This window comes from Clinocottus analis, unplaced genomic scaffold (assembly GCF_023055335.1).
Source record: "Clinocottus analis isolate CAN_PGR_092001 unplaced genomic scaffold, fCliAna1.0.p SCAF_6, whole genome shotgun sequence".
Classification (NCBI taxonomy): Eukaryota; Metazoa; Chordata; class Actinopteri; order Perciformes; family Cottidae; genus Clinocottus; species Clinocottus analis.
Genome location: NW_027176218.1, coordinates 20,440,654 through 20,460,317, shown reverse-complemented (window position 1 = coordinate 20,460,317; position 19,664 = coordinate 20,440,654). Strand labels below are relative to the sequence as shown.

The window sequence follows — 19,664 nt, the reverse complement described above, 5'->3', positions numbered from 1 at the left end:
ATCCTGCCAGTCCGTCATTTCACATACAAAATAATGTAACTTGTTTGATGTACCTTTGTCAAGTTTATCTTGGACCTCATTTCCCACGATTCCAACATGAATTGGTACCAAAGGGATATATTTCTCAATGTTGTAATTTCAATCCTAACAATAATGAACAATAACCTGAGTTATAAGATCATCTTGAGCTGTTTGATCTGGAGATATTGTTATTTGAATTGGTTTGACATCCTCTACCCACTGATGACTGATGGTGTCAGTTCTGCTGTGTGTACTGATCACCTGTTTGCTATTATTTCAAAAGTTCCTTTGTCAAAAACTGCTGTTTGACCCGTCGTGAGGATTTATAATATTCACCACTGGTATATGTATGAATTAAAGAATAACTATTTCTATGAAAAGTAGTCATCATCTGACATGTATCAAGCAGCTCTGATAGGAAGTGTGGCTGAACTGCACCGTGAGCCTCGACCATCGTCAGTGTGTTTGCTGCTCCCAGAATAACTTGAGTTTATTGTAAAGTGATCGACATCAGACGGTTGTTTTTACATCGAGACCCTGGACAAACATGTGGACCAGTTGGAAAACGGGGTTTGACGGAGATCGGATACATTTTAAATCACTTAAAGAGAGAAATGAGTCGGAAAAGCCGCTGACTCGCGCTCCCCACGGCGGCGTGTGAGGGAGGTTTGGAGGCTGCTCAAAGTAAATACAGAGCTCATTGGAGCTCTACGTGACTTCAAGATGAAGGGAAACATTTCCTCTATCGGCTCCCTTCACCGCCAGCCTTCAGCACTTGTTCCACGTGTAGTTTTTAGTATTTTATCAGTGAAGAGAAAACACAAGTGAGTCGGCTTTCCGACTGCTCGGAGGAGTCCCGGGCTGGGTTGAGTCTCCACGGTTCTCATGTAGTGTTCAAGTACCGCCTCCTGCTCGGAGCTCTCCACCAGTCAGTCAGACTCTCGTGTTTACTGAGCACCAGCAGCAGATCAACGAAAGGAAATGGCAGAAGTAGCCCCAGCTCCGGCGGCCGCGCCGGCCAAAGCAGCCAAGAAGAAGGTGTCCAAGCCCAAGAAGGCCGGTCCCAGCGTGGCCGAGCTCATCGTGAAAATTGTGTCCGCGTCCAAGGAGCGCACCGGCGTGTCCGCCGCAGCCATCAAGAAGGCTCTGCTCGCCGGAGGATACGACGTGGAAAAGAACAAGTCCCGCGTCAAGCTCGCCATCAAGGCCCTGGTGGTAAAGGGCACTCTGGTCCAGACCAAGGGCACCGGGGCCTCGGGCTCCTTCAAGATGGGCAAGCAGGCGGCCGACAAGCCGGCAAAGAAAGCCGCTCCCAGAGCCAAGAAGCCCGCGGCGAAGAAACCCGCGGCGGCCAAGAAGCCCCGAGCGGCAGCGGCAGCAAAGAAAACCGTGGCCGCCAAGAAGTCTCCCAAGAAGGCCAAGAAGCCCGCAGCGGCGGCCAAGAAACCCGCAGCAGCGGCCAAGAGCCCCAAGAAGGCAGCCAAGAGCCCCAAGAAGCCCACCAAGAGTCCCAAGAAGGTGGTGAAGAAGGCCCCCGCGGCAAAGAAGGCTCCCGCCAAGAGGGTCGCCAAGCCCAAAACCAAGAAAGCAGCACCCAAGAAGAAGTGAATCCTGCTCTCAGCCTGAACAACCAACGCTCCTATAAAAGGCTCTTTTAAGAGCCACCCACACAATCTTTAAGAGCTTTTTCCTCACGTAGAATTTGGTGACCGGCAGATTAAATAGTCACATTTTAGTTTCAAGAAAAAGTATACCTGGAATAGCCAAATAACATATTCTTACATGTTAATTAGCTGGACATTTGGGACATTTACATTTCATTTTCAACTTTGGCTTATCTTAATGCCAGCAGCACAGCCACAACCAAGCAATGACCAGTCACTGCTCATTGCAATTAAGTTTAGTTCATATTATCCCTCAAAAACATATCTCAGTCATTACATTTAGTGGCATAATGCCTTCAGTATCATCAACTCAACTTCAAAGTTTACTGAGAACATATATTTAGATGAGTGATGACATTTTATTAAGATTGGTGGAGAAGCCCTGGAATAATATGCAATGGTGTGCAGCAGAGGGAGCTCTTTGACCAGATGAGAGAGGCCTTATTCGTCCTCACACTACCAGAGCAGAGTTTTAGAGCACAAACTGAGGACGGGATTTGAAAAAAATCATCCGTTTTACGGAGAGGTTTCTTCTAATTCTCACCAGAGGTTGAAATCTCAGACGAGCCCTGTATTTAAACCTCTGTGGTTTGAAAGGAAAGATCCAGGACACACATGACCCAGCCAACATTCTGCATAAAGTATACGCAAAGCTAATAACTTGTGTTAAATGTCACGCTTTAATTACAATTCACTGCACAGCAGTTCCATTTCAATGTTATCAGGATTTCCTGAACACACTTGATCAAAGAGGTTGTGTACTCAACATAACATACTCATATCGATCTCGTATGCAGATTGCAATGTAAAATGTTCACATAGCCTTTAGTACAAATGTTAGAAAGGCCACATCAACTGAAAAAGTACACAGTGACACACATAATTATACACAGAATCTATAATTTTGTAACTAAAACTGAACACCTGGGATCCAGCCCTGAGAGCCCACACTCAACTTCTCTTCACTCCCTCTTCTCTCCGACTACACTGATAGTTGCATAGTCCATAATGAAGAATATCTGTTTCCTTAACGCACCAACATCCTGGTAGAGCTCCTGTCTACTCTCCTCCACACCGTGTATCTTGTCTAAATGTGAGGTCTATGTTTACAGTTTGTTTTTCATATATGTTTACATCTTTTCAGAAGTCTTTTATTTTCTAAATCCATTACACTACTTTAAATAAATGGCAATTTGTTTTACATACCTTATGAACTAGTTTCTAACTGGACCTTGCGCTACATTGTACAAGATTATAAAGTTAAGGCTTTCATATCAGTACATTTACATTCATGGTAATCCAATGAAATAATGTTTTAAGTCACATGTAGCCTCATTAAGGCAAGTGTATATGTATAGCACATGTTCAGCAACCAGGTGAGTCAAAGTGTGTCACATAAAACCATTAAAAGCAGATTTAAAAACAGCTAAAACAACCTTAGCAGTTAAGAAAAATACAAATAAATGAAATAAAAGTTGCAGTGCAGTTTAAGAAATAAGTATAGTGTACCAATATATACATATGCATAATACATAAATATAGGAATTGCTCATTAGAGGTAGTGGGTGGCTCTTAAAAGAGCCTTTGAGGTATGGTCTGGTGGTTTACTTGGAGCTGGTGTACTTGGTCACAGCCTTGGTTCCCTCAGACACAGCGTGCTTGGCCAGCTCCCCAGGAAGCAGCAGGCGGACAGCGGTCTGGATCTCCCGGGAAGTGATGGTGGAGCGCTTGTTGTAGTGAGCCAGGCGAGAGGCCTCGCCGGCGATGCGTTCAAAGATGTCGCTCACGAAGCAGTTCATGATGCCCATGGCCTTGGAGGAGATGCCGGTATCGGGGTGGACCTGCTTCATCACTTTGTACACGTAGATGGCGTAGCTCTCCTTCCTGGACTTGCGCCTCTTCTTGCCGCTCTTGCTGGCGGTCTTAGAGACGGCTTTCTTGGAGCCCTTCTTGGGCGCTTTCACGACAGCGTCAGGCATGATTACTTGATTCTTCAGTCAATCGGAAGATACCTCCTGCAACTCAGGACGGTGAATATATATATCAACTTAATGCAAATATGACTGTGCTACCGCTTACACATCATTGGCTGTCTGCTGATCGAGACTGAGCATGCGCAGACATAATGTTCATGTGAGCAGATGTATTATGTGTTTGACTGACTTGTTACTGTAAATAATACAAAGTTGTTAACCATTATGGTTTATAACTTTGTATCAATCTAAAGGAAACAGAGATGGGAACGTGATTCATTTACTGGACCTGCGAAAATTCACCATCATTTGCTTGGTGTTAGCGGTGTTGAGTCGAAGGTGGTTGAGTTTGCACCATTGGGCAAAGTCCTCCACCAGGCTCCCGTACACCCCATCCTAGTCATCCCTAATACACCCCACAAAGGCAGTGTCATCCGAGAACTTCTGCATGTGGCAGAGAGACCTGCTGTAGGTGTGAGAAATGAATAGATGTAATTATTTTTGTGCAAGAACTGATGATCTTACCGGTTACACTTAGGTGATTTTCATACATCATGATGTTACCTGTTGTGCTGACTTTAAACCACGTAAATAGAATTTAAAAATAAAAAAAAACTAAACAATCCCAACTGTTTCAAAACAAATCATTTTTTATTAAAACAAACACAATAAAAAAGGAGGAAAATATAGGAGAAAGTGCAAAAAAAAAAGAAAGTACAATAAAAAAGGTGCAAATATAAGTAGAAAGTACAAAAAGTAAACTATTTAAAATGGGCAGTCAAAGAATGTTTTGTATGGCATTTGTTCATTCAGACACCATGTCAACTGCTATGGTGTATAGGCAGCGCCTTGCTTTAAGTCTTTTATCTGCCGGCATGCTCCTTAGCACATCTACTAAAGTAGCGGCAACTCTCATGCCCTCATTCTCTTTCTTGCCGTTCATTATAAAGGCCCTTCTCTGTTCCATAATGTTGGAAAAGGTATTTTATTGGGCAAAATGTCCATGCGCCTGTTTGTTTACCTTTTTTTTTACGTCTCTGTTCTTACATTGGGAACTGCGCGTTTAACCTTGCGTTGGAATGCATTGTGGGTAATTCCCTTAGGCAAAGTCAGCATCGAATGTTGGCTTATGGAAAGGGCTCAAAAAGGGCTCAAAATGTCTGCCACAGAGCCCTCAGGCCCACCACGATGTAACACTGGGACACCCCTAAACCCTCAAGGACTTCGCAGGAGCGTACCTCAAAGTCTGTGAGTTCGTAAGGGTGGAGATTGGGGTTGGGCCCAACATTAGATGCTGACTTTGCCTAAGGGAATTACCCACAATGCATTGCAACGAGAGGTTAAACACGCAGTTCCCAATGAAAGAATGGAGACGTAAAAAAAAAAGGTAAACAAAGAGGTACGTGGGCCTTTAGCCAGATAAAATACATTTACAACGTTATGGAACATATATATATATATATATATATATATATATATATATATATATATATATATATATATATATATATATATATATATATATATATATATATATATATATATTTCATTGTGAGAAAAACAAGAAAATAAATAATTAAAAATGAAGACGTTCAAACCAGTGAATACAAATAATAAAATAAACAGATAATTGTACGCAATGTGTTACTCAGGGTTTGAGGGTTTAGGGTGGAGATTGGAATTGGGACGCTGACTTTGCCGAAGGGAATTACCCACAATGCATTGCAACGTGAGGTTAAACACGCAGTTCCCAATGGAAGACTGGAGACGTGAAAAAAGGTAAACAAAGAGGGCATTAAGTTCGATAAAATACCTTCACAACATTATGGAACATAAAAACACATGAATGAATGAACGCAAGCAGAATATATACATTTTTCTGTACATTCATCACACATTTTATTTTGACAAAAACGAGTAAATAAACAATATAAAATGACTTTTCATCTTGTGAGGAAGACGTTTAAACCAGTGAATAAAAAGAATATAATTAATTCACAATTGTACACAATATTTTTTAATGTAGTCATGTGATGTTGCAGCAAAGTGCTGTCCCATTCATGTTCACACCAGCTCAAGAGCTCACAGACTCAACACTCAACCAGTTAGCAGCTGACGTCACTGAGTTCCTGAGGGTTCAGGGTTTGAAGGTTGAGGGTGGAGATTGGGATTGGGTCATAGACACGTAGCTGATTAATGCTGTTGTTCAGCAGGTGGCGCTAAAGCACCAAAGAGTTTAATCCTCAACCTCCATGAGAAGAAGAACAGTCTCTTGTGTCTTCTATCACGTCCTCAGACATGTTTTAAATATGCGAGAACTCCTCCTCGTTCTTCACTCTGTTGAATTACTTTGACCAGTGAAGATGAGCGGAAGAGGCAAAGGAGGAAAAGGACTCGGTAAAGGAGGCGCTAAGCGTCACCGTAAAGTCCTCCGTGACAACATCCAGGGAATCACCAAGCCCGCCATCCGCCGTTTGGCTCGCCGCGGTGGAGTGAAGCGTATCTCCGGTCTGATCTACGAGGAGACCCGCGGAGTGCTCAAGGTCTTCCTGGAGAACGTGATCCGTGACGCCGTCACCTACACCGAGCACGCCAAGAGGAAGACGGTGACCGCCATGGATGTGGTGTATGCACTGAAGAGACAGGGACGCACTCTCTACGGATTCGGGGGTTAAACTCCGGCTGACGTCATCAAACAACAAACGGTCCTTTTTAGGGCCACACATTTACTCTATATAAAGAGCTTTTATCCTGATATCAATTTATTACGTAACCTGTACACAACTGCAGTCACATATTGCTTTCCTGTCCTTTGTTCTATAAATGTACTTTCTTAATATGGTCAGAGTAGGGATTAGGCAGCCAGGGCAATTGTGCATTTTTCGCTGTTGCGTTGTGCCTCGGCACAGTGCTCTTAGTCAGTTCTTTTCTGCACATTGTGATACATACTGGGTGGTTTAGATGTGTTTATAAATCATGCACTCTGTCTGTCTGTCATACCTAAGGGGATATTTGTTGTAAAAGTAGCGGTTTACAGACACAAAACCCAATAAAGGGGTGTCATGTACAGCGCAGAGTATTCATTTCGGAAATTTAATAGAGTGCCAAGTATGTGTAGTGTGTATAAACATGTAGAGTGGATATAAAACCAAAGCGGTGCAAGGGCTATTGATTAATTAATCGACAAGAGATCTGGCCAGAGGGGATTTATTGCAAAGTCTTATTGCCGTGGGCAGTTGTGTCTGCTGCCATACGATGTGGACAAGAACAAGTCTCGCTTCAAGATCGCCATCAAGAGCCTGGTGACCAAGGGGCCTCTGGTCCAGACCAAGGGGACCGGGGCCTCCGGCTCCTTTAAGATGAGCAAACAACCTGACAGATATAAACGATATATATTTATGAATGCAAATGTATTCAATCAAATGTGAACTGATGACTGCAATTATACACTCTAAACACAATATTATCTGAATCATAATGCAGTAATTCACTGACTCAAAATAACACTCAGGTCTAATACTGAAACAAGTAATACTATTTATAATTATAGAGAGGTACTCCACATGGTAAAAACCAAAACAAAAGAAATAACAAAAGATTGCATACTATAAGAAACCAAAACATAACATGCATCAAAGGTTAAAAGCAAATCTAGATCAATTAGTTTTTAAAGTGGCTAGTCTTCTGAGGTGAAAATTGAATCGCCACAGGAAATGTACCTTTATAGAGGGTAACTATATTGTGGCTTCACACGTGAACAAACAATGTCTTCATTTATTTTTAAATAATTCATTTTATTAATTAAGTATTTTATTTTAAGATTCTGAGACATTTTTCAAAAGCTTTGTGTCATTTATTTTGTATGTTATGTTATTTTGTATGTTATTTTTTATGTTTTACTTGTAATAACAACATTTGTATTGATTAGTCAATATTATTTATACTTCATGCAATTGGATTGGAAATCTGACAATAAATATTGTTGCGATATTAATCAATTGGACATTACATATCACAGACTGAATTAATACCTGAAGTAATGGTTAAAGTCACATTTACCTTACGCCAATCAACAACAATTAAGAGCAGTTCTTAATACATAATAGTTTCAACAGTCAGCAGAATCTGAAACCAGAGCAGACATGGCAGGTTAAATAGAAAGTGCTTGTTATTGTTTATTTATTGTAGATTGATGTGCAATAATAGCGATGTGTCCATTTTAAATGACGTCCAAAACTGCTGTTATTCCTCCTCTGGATGTTAAAACACCTTCAGGAAGGTTACAGACTGTTTTATGTGATTTGGGATGGAAAATAAGTCCTATTACCTTTTATACCGTTTAAATTATGATGATATTAAGGAGTAAAGCGTATGCTAAATGAATATGATGGTAAATAAAGGGGGTACATATTAGTACACAAGATATGTTTATTACAACCATTGTCAATGGAATAAAACATGGTTTTAAACATGTGCAGCTCATATTAGCACGAGTGATCCACAAAGTGAAACTAAACATTGAGATATGGTGTCATTCATTTAAACAATTAAATACATCAGCGAATTGTATCACATTAATTATATTATAATAAATCTCTCCACATCTTCATTATACATGTTTTGTTCACTCATTTACAGTATAACATTGATATTATATATCAGTCAGGAGGAGGAATTGATCTTTAGAAGAAGGGAGTGTGGGGAGAAAGAAATCTTGATATTATTTTACACATTTGGATACACATGTATGACAGAACTTCATTTTATGTCTGGACACACAAACAAAAGCAAAAGTGGCAAGTGTTTTTAATTTCAAGACTGATCTCCAGTACGGCTCTGTTAAACATTTTAATTAGATTTTATTCTTCAACAGAAAATGTATTTGCAACCATTAACAAAATAAAATCAATGTAAAGATTGGATGGTTTTCTTTGTCATATATGATAACACACATAATATAATAGTGTTTTGGAGCATTTGAACAATACATTTGTAGAAAGCACTTTGTGATGAAGAGTTATATTCTCCATTTGAGACCAAACAGTCTGTGTATTAATAATTCTCACATAAATTGACAATGAAAGTAGTTACAGCACGAAAACATACAACGCTTTACAAGTAATGCTTGGACAGCATTACTAAAATCATGTTTGTGTCCTTAGACTATGGAATAATACTACTCAGCTGGTTATGTATAACCCCAGTGTATCCATCCTGTTCTTAATATCAGAATAACATAACATATTTAAAAATATTAATGTGTTTGTGTGTGTGAGTGAATAAGAAGCCATGAATGCAGAGCTCTTCGTTAACAGTTGTTTGGCTCTTAAAAGAGCCTTAGTGGGTTCTGGTCCCCAGCAATCGGACCCTGCAGGTCTACTTGGACTTGGCGGCCTTCTCGGTCTTCTTGGGCAGCAGCACCGCCTGGATGTTGGGCAGCACGCCGCCCTGAGCGATGGTCACTCCGCCCAGCAGCTTGTTGAGCTCCTCGTCGTTGCGAACAGCCAGCTGCAGGTGACGGGGGATGATACGAGTCTTCTTGTTGTCGCGGGCCGCGTTTCCAGCCAACTCCAGGATCTCGGCGGTCAGGTACTCCAGCACAGCCGCCAGGTAGACGGGGGCTCCGGCACCGACACGCTGCGCATAGTTTCCTTTGCGCAGCAGCCGGTGAACACGACCGACCGGGAACTGGAGCCCGGCGCGAGAGGAGCGGGTCTTTGCCTTAGCGCGGGCCTTACCTCCGGTTTTTCCTCTGCCACTCATCGTTGGATGCTTTGAGAAAACTAACGTTAGTTATTGACCGACATCCATAACCCTCCTTTATAACTCCGCGGGACGGTTCTGACCAACAGACCAACCAGAAGAGAGCTTTCCAGCAGAGCAGCAGGGGGCGGCCCACTCTGACTTTTGGCGCCCATTTCGAAAGGATTTCCCTCCAATGAGCATCGAGACTCGGCCGGTGGGTCGCTGCTCGAGGCGGAGCTGAGCTCCAGGAGGAGCCGCTCACCAATCAGGAGCCGGAGGTCTGAAGCCGCGTCACCGTCCCACAGTTTAAGAGCAGCGCGTCTCCTCTCCGGCTGCATCTTCCTCCCGAACAGAGACAGAAGAAGAAGTAGTCATGGCAAGAACCAAGCAGACCGCTCGCAAATCCACCGGAGGCAAAGCCCCCAGGAAGCAGCTGGCCACCAAGGCCGCCCGCAAGAGCGCCCCGGCCACCGGCGGTGTGAAGAAGCCTCACCGTTACAGGCCCGGTACCGTGGCCCTGAGGGAGATCCGTCGCTACCAGAAGTCCACGGAGCTGCTGATCCGCAAGCTGCCCTTCCAGCGTCTCGTGAGAGAAATCGCTCAGGACTTCAAGACCGACCTGCGCTTCCAGAGCTCCGCTGTTATGGCTCTGCAGGAGTCCAGCGAGGCCTACCTGGTCGGCTTGTTCGAGGACACCAACCTGTGCGCCATCCACGCCAAGAGGGTCACCATCATGCCCAAAGACATCCAGCTGGCCCGCCGCATCCGCGGAGAGCGAGCTTAAACTACCGGCTCACCCGCGACACACAACGGCTCTTTTAAGAGCCACCTCACTCTCTGAAGATCACCTTCCTCCTATCTTTTACCGTCAATATATCCATAGTATGACACACTATCATTTTACGGCATCAAACTATAAGCCATACGTTTATGACTTAAATGTCTTCAAGTCATGTGTTGTCGCGGTTCAACAGCTTCATAGTCAAGTGTATTTATCTGGAAATAATAACTTTACAACCGAAAGTGTTAAATGTTGCCGGACGAAGCCACGAGGTTTATAGACCTGTGTCCGTTCATGACATCAGTGAAGTAAGCTGAAATAACGCCAACTGTGTACAGACAGAATACTACGTAGTTATGCACAATCCATAATTACAGTTTCATATGTTTTTCATTCTGAACTGACAAAGGCTCAATCTGTCAATGCAATGGGCAAATGAAGAAATATCGCGACATGTCTTAGTTGAGTTCATTAAATTCAGCTACAATTCAATGACACATGCGTTTATTTCTGAAATGATGCCCTTACGTGAGTCTGTCTTGTGGTTTAAGTTTCATTTATTATATATTTAATATCCTTAAAACAATTAAAGATTGTTCAATTAAAGAAAGTCTATCATGGGAATTGTCAATGTATTTTAGTTGTGTGAGCTGTTTACGTTGTATTCTGTAAAAAGCTCGTGTAGGTTAAAAAAAAGTATGTTAATGTGTTATTTCTGTAAATTGCAACGTGAAACTGTCCCTCACTTATGGACCTTGCGTTGCACACATACACTCAAATTCTTATCATTCTGATACTTTCATGCAAAACATGCACCATTTCATTTTACATGATGAAGACAATGCCACGTATTTCCTCATCAATTCAAATGCATTTTATTTTTTTACCAATTTTTTTGTTTCGGTATTTAAAAAAAAAAGCAAAGTTACATTAAAATGTTATTTTGAATCATGTTTTGTCGTGTATAACACTTGTTTCCATTGCCAACACTCGATGGCACTGTTGCTTTGTTTGCAGGCCTTTGCGGGTGATTGCAGCGGCAGAAAACGAGGTCGGAACCAAAAGTCGGTCGTTGAAGAAAGCGCGACGGGGTGTTTTCACGGTGACACAAAACGTCATTGATTTGGAGCAGTAAGATCATATCAACTAGCCAAGCTTGGTAAGTTCAAGTGCACACAAATGAACTCGCTCGGTAATAACTAGTCATAGCTCGACCCGTCAGTCCGCTCGGTGCGGCAGCAGGAAGCTCTGGTCTTACAACGGGACTCGGCTCCGACAGCGGGGACGTCCGCTCGGCCGGACGGTAAAGAAGCTACCACTAGCCGGGGGTGCGCAGCGCACACGGCTCCTGTTCGGCCTCAGCTTGGCCTGCGCTTTACCGCTCGATCGTCCAACCTGAGCCAATGAGCCGGGCGGTTGTGTTGCAGATCGGTTGCTACGTTGATTAAAAGCCGTCGTGTCGTTCGCAGAGTGTGTCCTTAAAAGGATTCCCCGTGGTTGTCGCCGCCTGAGGTGAATAAACAGGGCCGCCGATTAAAACGGAACGCGTTGGACCATTACGCGTTCCTCTGGTTGAACTCCAGTGTCACCTCATTGAACATCCGTTGTGCCATTTTTGTGGTTTTACCTCCAGAAGTCCTCCTTGACGAAAGGTTCATTAAAATATGCCAGCGTCTCAGTTACTTGTGATGATTAAAGATGACCACAAGGGAGAGCCAAAACACATGTTGGCTCCAGTTTAGGCCACTATTGAATTAAGGGAATAAAAAACATTCATTTAGTCTGTGGTTATATAGTTGGGTCATCGCAACGCAGCAGTCTCTCACCGTGTAAGTCATGAAACAGAACAAATACATATCAACATGCCCCTCACCATATTGATCACAGTGATATATGTGGGACTACATGGGACCTCGGTTCAACCTCTTTAGTCACACCTTCACAGGATTCCAACACAAAAGCATATGAAGAAAGAATACTAATGAATATGTATATACATATATAGTAGCAATATGGGATGGACTTATCCATAGGGGCATTGCACATGCATGTTTAAACTGTATTAGCTGCGTTCATTCAACAGATGCATCACTCAATGTACTCTCAGGCTGTTTTGATTGCTATGCAGGTTCTAGCGGCTATAGTGCAGTATTCGAGATGTGCCTTTTGTTCAAAACTGAGTATTGATGGCTGAGATAGATTTATTCATTTGCTGGAATACATAGAAAATAATAAATCAATTGATCTATTAATAATATGCGCAGATCCCCAGAGTAAAACCATTGAAAACCACTGCCATTGACTTCTTCAACTAGTATTATATAAGAGCCCACCATAAATAGACTGTGAGTCGTCTTGAGTTATAAAAGAAAAAGCAGTTTTTTGGAGTCACACATTAAAGTGCGTTTTTGTTTTTCTTTTGGTCAGTTGAAATGGAAGAGGGAGGGGCAACGGGTGTTGACCTCAGCAGGAAGTTTGTGTCGGAATCTGAGCTTGATGAGAAAAGGAAGAAGAGACAGGAGGAATGGGAGAAAGTCAGGAAACCCGACGACCCAGAGGGTAAGAAGAGCACACATGCACTGGCACACGTTTTTCAAGACGCATCATAAGTTCGAAACACACACCGCTGTGCATATACACACACATTTTTGTTCGTTTTACTCCTCAGAGGCCCCCGAGGAGAAGTACGACCCACGTTCCCTCTTTGAGCGATTGCAGGAGCAGAAGGACAAGAAACAAGAGGAATATGACGAGCAATTTAAATTCAGTGAGTTTTGTCACTGTCTTTCTGTATTGTATCTGTTGATAGGACTTTAACCTTCTTTTGTCATCTAGTTGTGAATTAAGGCTTCTACCGTGTATATACCCAGTCGCTCTGTCCTGTAAAGATCAACCGTAAAGATAATATTTATTTCCAGCTGTACCAGTTGGTACTTTTAAATGCTTAATAGTCCAACACTCATGTCAAAGTTTCAGTTTTGACGTGTAGCTACTTGCTCTTTACTTTGCATTCAAAGAAAGGTCATTAAAGATGGTTCATGACATGCATTGCTTTATACAATGTCGTCATGATTAAAGAGGAACTCCACCAATTTCTTACAAAAAGGTATGTTTAATCTTCATAGTTACCAGCAGCAGCCTGCAGAATCAACAGCCAAATGTATCGAGGGAGCTTTCTGGTCTAGAAAACTTACCATGATGATGTCGTTATGTACTTCTCATACTTTTACTGAAATAGGATTTTAAATGAAGGACTTTAAATGGAGTATTTTTATATAACCTTAATGCTACCGTGGTTCCGTGAGAAATCAGGCAAAAAATTCAGCAGGTTCACCAGAAAACACTTCTGAAAAATGCAATCACTGTACGGCCATGTGTTGAGAGCATGTTTGTTTCCATGGTGACAGGCAACATGGTGAGGGGATTGGACGAGGAGGAGTCCAGCTTCCTGGACGAGGTCTCCCGGCAACAGTGCCTGGTGGAGAAGCAACGCAGAGATGAGGAGAAACAGGAACTGTTGGAGTACAGAATATCCTTTTTTACGTCTTTTGATTTCTACAAATATCATTTTAAATGAGCTAGTATCATTTTCGGGATTATATTAATCTGTTATCCCCAATTTCTGTGGACAATAACACACTTTTGAAGTTTAAAATAAGCACCGAGATGTAGTTGAAGTCACAACAGTTTGTGTGTCTATTTTATTTGGTTTATGAAATGATAATTGATGAGTGTCAATACACTTCAATCGTCTTAAGCACGATCTGCAATATATCAAAATGAGTAGGAATTCAAACAAAACAACGCAAAGCTTTTTTAAACCTGATACAGATTTTATATCTCATGCTAAAGTGAACTAATTAAAGAATAAGTTTGCTATTTTTCAACCTGGACCAGACGGCAAAATTATACCTTTACCTCAAAATCTGAATTATATCTAGTATAGGCGTTTACAAAATAATTAACAGTAATGATAAGCTGATTTAATTTAACTTTATGTCTGCTATCATAAAATAAGCATTGAAGAGGTTATTCAATGAAATCACAACGTTTCATGTTGATTGTTATTCCAAGGAAAACCAACATTGTATTTTTAATTATAAGCCTGGTGCGTCTCACAGAAAGTACAGGGTTATACTGCCCGTGGTCGGTAACGGATGCCTGGGGTCCGGTATTAGTCGTTGTGGTAGTGAGACGGTGGTCTGTGTGCACATATGTGTTGCTGCAGAGAGTGGAGTCTCGTTCCATCAAAGGCGAAGCTGCACAGCTTGAACCAGTCAGGCACAAACAAACCAACACATTTTGGGGTCGGCAATCAGATTGCCGGCATCGCACTGCCGTCCCCTGTCCGCCCCTTAAACATGCTCCTTAATACATCCCATTGAAACTGAAAAAGCTGCATGTTCTGAAATGACCTTTAGTTTGGTCTTTCTTTGTCAGCCACTCAGAAAGTGTATCTTCCATGTTTTTAATCTATTAGCTGAATGAATGACTCGTCAGTGCTCTCTGGTGGACAATCTATGTAATTGCGACACTTTTCTAAATTATAAAATGTTTAGTTTGGCATTTTTGCACTTGTGTATCTTGGTAAGTGTAAGTGAACATACTTATATCTGCATATCTGCAATAGGCTAATAACGAGAAAAATATTGTCCTGGCTGACTTGTCGGTCTTGCTATACTAGCAAGCTATGTAGGATGATGATGGCCTTCTTAACGGTGCTTCTTAAGCTATGATTTGCTGACAGTTTCTCCAACTGGAGAAAGCAGCTATGAGTGGGCACAATCGCTGAACAAATCTTGGATGTGGGCAGCGGGTCAGAGGTCAGTAACCAGCCTATTTGGTTTGACTAATCCCATCTGGATCATTTCGGTGCATTACATAACCTCAAATTTTGGCCCGTGAGAAAAGCAATAGAATATAGTACGTATGTACTTCGGACAGACCACCGAATTTGCAATGAAACGGCGCGGTGCCTTTACATCAGTATGAACACCACACTGTGTGAAATTGCTTGTTGCTCTGTGCTTTTCTTCTGTTCCTCTCTGTGAACTCTCACTTTTGTCTTTGCGGACAGACAGGTTTGTGACAGACAGGTTTGTCTGCAGATGAAGAACAGAATGGGTTGTCGTGGAAACTGTATCATAAGCTGGTAACTACGGTGACCATTTAAAGCTGTTGCCGTGAACACAAAATACGTGAACACAGTCACACACACATAGGCGCAAACCTTAGTTAATGCGGTGAAAACACCCGACAGTTTGGATGTACCTCATGCATATCTGATGCCTGACGTTTCCCCTACATCCGACACTTGCGTACATCCAACACTGTTTCACACCCTCTGTGTTTTCTCTTCGTTTGTTTCTCCGTCCACTTCCCTCCGTCTCTGCATCTCGACCCAATTTCATGTCTCCTGGGCTCTGTCCATCTCCTGGTGTACTTTTTGGCTTCATATCTGTGTCACCTCTCTCTGCTTCTCTGCATTAGTGCTTTTTTTAGCCTCTTAGAACTGTGTCACTTTTTCTAGCACTGATGGAGAGACATAATGCCCCCCCCGAAGGGAGCAGAGAACGAACTAGTGTAATGGAGTTCTGCTGAATAGGAGAGTTTGCTTCTGCTTGCCCCTGAGCTTCACTCTTTGTTCCCTCCGCAATGATCCATCACGGCTTATTCACCTTGACGTTGCACTGCCACAGTGCTGTGGTGAAGCAAGCGGCCACCGAAAGCCGCAGAGAGCCCGAAAAGAAGGCGGCACCGAAACACTCGGGGGTGGAGCAAAAGACCAGCCATCTGTCTCAGGCCCATTTATTGGCTGGAGCCGTCAAGAGACGCAGGTAGGCACACAGATACACATCCTTTTTAAATTTAGCTGACTTTGTTTTGGAAAGGAGTCAGCAGAACAAGCTGTCAATGCAGCACCGGCCTTATGACGTTGATATGAAATCTGTTAGACAGCAGTTGCCTATTTGCACATCCAGAAGACACAACGTTATCATTTATTTCAAGTTGTCTGTTGTGGCCAATTTAACCATCTAAACCCCACAAAAGGCATACGTATTGGTTGTAAAAATGTAAATGGTTCCATATGTACAGCACGTCTTTGTATCTCTACTTCTAGCCGTTATTTGGCGGTTTCTATAGAGGTGCAGGACATGTGTATTTCATCTTGAAAAATAACGTAGAACGCGCGGAAATTGCTTTGGGTTCAAAAGGGTGAGTCCCATCGTCTCTCCCCTTTAGTTCTCTTTTAATCTTCACCAAGGCAACTGCTAAAATCTCCACGTCGTATGTCCTCATATGTCGTTCGGTACCGCTGCTGATGAAAGTGGGTGATTTTTAAGAAATGTAAACTCAAAGCCCACTTAAGTATTCCTGAAGCTTTCAGACTCACCCCAGGTTAGCCTGCAAACAGCTTAAGGAATAGTTAAGTTGGTTAGTCTCTGTAGGTTTGTTGCTCCGAAGGAGCCGATTCACATTGTACTCTGCCATTAGACCCATTGTTATACTGTGAACATCTTGATTTGAGCAGACTTAAATCTTTATCTCTCTCTTTGTTCCGTGACCCAGTTCCTCCCAGTCCTCAGACAGCAGCAAGAAACAGAAGGTGGAAATCTCCACAACAGCCACGACAGGAAATGGAGACAGACACACAGGTGGGTGGCAGCCTGAGGCTTAAAAGGTAGGAATGTCCGACATATTTAGTTTGCGCCTCTTTGACTCTTTCTGGAATTGCTTAATGATAGAACAACAGTATCGGACCAGAGTGATGAGTGAAGACAATGTGGACATGTCTTAAACTTTCATTATCTCTGCTGGCCACCAGGGGGCGACTGAGTCTGAGAAAAGGACCATACTTCTCTCTAGGGAGGACCCTTAAAACCCAGTTTTAAACAGGACCGGTTCTAAATTTGTATATTTAAAAAAACAAGCGGAGCATGAATGAGGTCTTAACGGGTTTGTTATCAGAGCATTAAAAAATGACAAGGTGAGATCTCCGTGAAAAAAAGTAGTTTCTTTAACCTCCTCCACGTCTTCGGCTCAGTACAGAGAGAAACAACATGGCAGAGAAAACAAAAAAGATCGGAAGTGTGGCTACAGAGATGGCTAGTAGATGCTGAGGACTCTCGTTCTCGTGCATTACAACCCTCACAAGTAAGACAGGTAAAATCAGCGAGTTATCGAAACATTTGGCGAACAAGCAGAACATAAATCTGCTCAGTTTTGACTGTTTGGGCGAGCAGCCGTTCGTCCTTAGGAATGCGATGTTTGCCAATAAGAAACATGCTAAATCTTAGCTTATTGTTTAGCTGCGTATGTATTTTAAAGATTTTCTAACTTTTTGTACTGCTCCTCAAGAAATATTATTTGTTTACAAATTCTAATAAAGCAATCCTGGTTCTTTTCTAAATTATTTGTCTTTTTTTTCTTCTCACGAAATATTCAAAAAGAACCAATAAGAGTGTTGATGAGGAGCCGAAGAGCAATATCGATGAGAGAATTCTCACGTGACCCATCCCTAAATCTCTCTTTTAATGACAACATTTGCCATTTAGTGATGTTTTCCCCATGAATTTACGAACCACAGTTATACTACTTAATTGTCGCCCGTGTTTGCGTTATTATGGTATCTAATTCAGATCATCTCTATTACATAAAGCACCAGCCCATCACTTCTCATTAAGTATGACGCTTCTCTATATTATGTATTATTCAGTAAACATTGCTCACAAACAGCTGATTTCATCCATCTTGTATCTTGGGTCTGCCAGCTGGTTTTAGGAAACCAGATTATATAATCAGTTTGTCTTATTTTCAGTGTATAAGGTGCTTCTCAGTGCAAATGTTTTTACAAATATCTGTAATTCATCAGAACAAATTATTCTGACTAAAATATAGTAATGAAAAAAAGAAATAGCCCATCGACACAGTTGGTGAAAACATGTTTACTATGTTTTTTCTCTTGTTCATTGGTTACATAATTCAGATTCCAAATTTTCCTCTCTGACCTTTTTAAAAAAAAAAAAAGTAATAAAGCTCACGGCGAGTTTGCATGTGCAGGCTCTGAATCTGACAGGATGTTGTGCTGTTCAGAACAGGAGGATGGGGCAGGGGCAGCAGGCGGAGCTAAAGATCAACAAACAGTCCCTGGCTTCACGGCGAAGACCCCCTCGGCTCCCCCGAGCTCCGGTCAGGGCGTGTTACACCTGCCGTCGGCCGCCGTGTGTGTGGGCGTTTTGCCAGGACTCTGGGTTTATTCCGGCAGCAGCGACTCTGACAGCAGCTCGGACAGCGAAGGTAGCGTGGACGCAATCATGTTGCCGTACCCCCGGCACAGCAGGGCCTACAGATAGACAGACACAACACACACACACACGCACGCACACACACACACACACACACACAAAGTAGGTCTGTACAGCTTCAGAACAGCTAGAAAATAGTCAGAAAATGTATCCTCACGCAGGGTATACACACACAGAGACACATTTAAAGGTCACACATACACAACCACACACGCTAATAAGTAGGAACCTGCAAGCCACACAAGTTCATATGATGTTAGAGTCATACACGAGCATCGTATACACACCGAGCAGAGGTTATTAGTATTCCGGTTGGTTTTCACAGCTGAGTTGTTGTTTTTGTTCATAACTATTAACATTGAGATCAAACTCTACTCTGAACTTAATCTGTGTATCTTATTGTTGTTTTTGCTATTGTGGCACTCAAACATGACACCTCCACCCTTCCTTCCCTCAATCACATCTCACACAGTTTAAGCCGAGCAACCAAATCCCGCACTGACTACCCCGACGACATCCTGCCCTCCCTACACCCAACCCTACTCCCAACCCAAGCCACAGCGACTGCAAGCTGTGCTGTTGGCTGAGGGAACAGTGATTGACAGCTGTGGAGCAAGGAAGAGACCGCTTTAGACTGCGTCAAATGACTTCACACCTTTTTAGCGATCTACAGCAAAGGAGAGAGCTGAGGAAGGACATGCTTCGCTCTCTGTTTGGGTCGAATGCAAAGTCTAAATGGTTTGAAACACAAATGATGTTTTTATTTGTGTGATGTACTGTGTTTTTTTTCTTTTTTTGTGTCATCGGTAGTTTGTTTTTAAAGTCACGTTGTGCTGGAAAGATGTTGGACTTTTGGCTGGCGTCTCAGACGTTGGAGCTTTATTTTGTTGGTCAAAGTCTGAGCAGCGTGAAATAAAGAGCTGTCCCTTGTGCTGTGTGTTTGCTCTGTTTATTTGTGTGTGTGTGTGTGTGTGTGTGTGTGTGTGTGTGTGTGTGTGTGTGTGTGAGAGAGATAGAGAATCAAAGAGCTTGTAGAAACTAGTAGGAACAAAATTTATATTCCCAATTTCTGGTTGCTACATCAATTCAGCCTCTTTTTGTCTCGTACCACTTCCTTTAGTCTCTATATCTCACAACTCATCCCAGGTATTGCATCAGGACATGAATTATGAGA

General features: G+C 42.4%; 6 protein-coding genes across 7 annotated transcripts; 4 read left to right on the top strand and 2 right to left on the bottom strand.

The window, feature by feature from the left end:
• Positions 1 to 959: 959 nt before the first annotated feature.
• LOC137803913 (histone H1-like) lies at positions 960 to 1,696 on the top strand. The gene has a single exon (XM_068602756.1). The coding sequence runs from the start codon at positions 1,003 to 1,005 to the stop codon at positions 1,627 to 1,629; it is 627 nt and encodes a 208-aa protein (XP_068458857.1). The 5' UTR covers positions 960 to 1,002; the 3' UTR covers positions 1,630 to 1,696.
• A 1,556-nt stretch (positions 1,697 to 3,252) lies between these two features.
• LOC137804032 (histone H2B-like) lies at positions 3,253 to 3,667 on the bottom strand. The gene has a single exon (XM_068602964.1). It carries the CDS (start codon positions 3,662 to 3,664, stop codon positions 3,290 to 3,292), a length of 375 nt encoding a protein of 124 aa, XP_068459065.1. The 5' UTR covers positions 3,665 to 3,667; the 3' UTR covers positions 3,253 to 3,289.
• Positions 3,668 to 6,011: 2,344 nt separating this feature from the next.
• LOC137804513 (histone H4) lies at positions 6,012 to 6,413 on the top strand. Its single transcript, XM_068603800.1, has one exon. The coding sequence runs from the start codon at positions 6,022 to 6,024 to the stop codon at positions 6,331 to 6,333; it is 312 nt and encodes a 103-aa protein (XP_068459901.1). The 5' UTR covers positions 6,012 to 6,021; the 3' UTR covers positions 6,334 to 6,413.
• A 2,621-nt stretch (positions 6,414 to 9,034) lies between these two features.
• LOC137803929 (histone H2A) lies at positions 9,035 to 9,421 on the bottom strand. The gene has a single exon (XM_068602783.1). The coding sequence runs from the start codon at positions 9,419 to 9,421 to the stop codon at positions 9,035 to 9,037; it is 387 nt and encodes a 128-aa protein (XP_068458884.1).
• Positions 9,422 to 9,776: 355 nt separating this feature from the next.
• LOC137804325 (histone H3) lies at positions 9,777 to 10,187 on the top strand. The gene has a single exon (XM_068603498.1). The coding sequence runs from the start codon at positions 9,777 to 9,779 to the stop codon at positions 10,185 to 10,187; it is 411 nt and encodes a 136-aa protein (XP_068459599.1).
• A 1,073-nt stretch (positions 10,188 to 11,260) lies between these two features.
• psme3ip1 (proteasome activator subunit 3 interacting protein 1) lies at positions 11,261 to 19,420 on the top strand. 2 transcript variants are annotated; one of them, XM_068604014.1, is made up of 8 exons: positions 11,261 to 11,343; positions 12,612 to 12,743; positions 12,853 to 12,951; positions 13,592 to 13,714; positions 15,883 to 16,021; positions 16,755 to 16,840; positions 18,279 to 18,482; positions 18,963 to 19,420. In XM_068604014.1, exons 2-8 carry the CDS (start codon positions 12,617 to 12,619, stop codon positions 18,965 to 18,967), a joined length of 783 nt encoding a protein of 260 aa, XP_068460115.1. In that variant the 5' UTR covers positions 11,261 to 11,343; positions 12,612 to 12,616; the 3' UTR covers positions 18,968 to 19,420. The 2 variants fall into 2 exon arrangements, with proteins under 2 accessions (XP_068460115.1, XP_068460114.1); XM_068604013.1 differs by lacking the exon at positions 18,963 to 19,420 and having other exon boundaries at positions 18,279 to 18,952.
• The last annotated feature ends 244 nt before the right edge of the window (positions 19,421 to 19,664 follow it).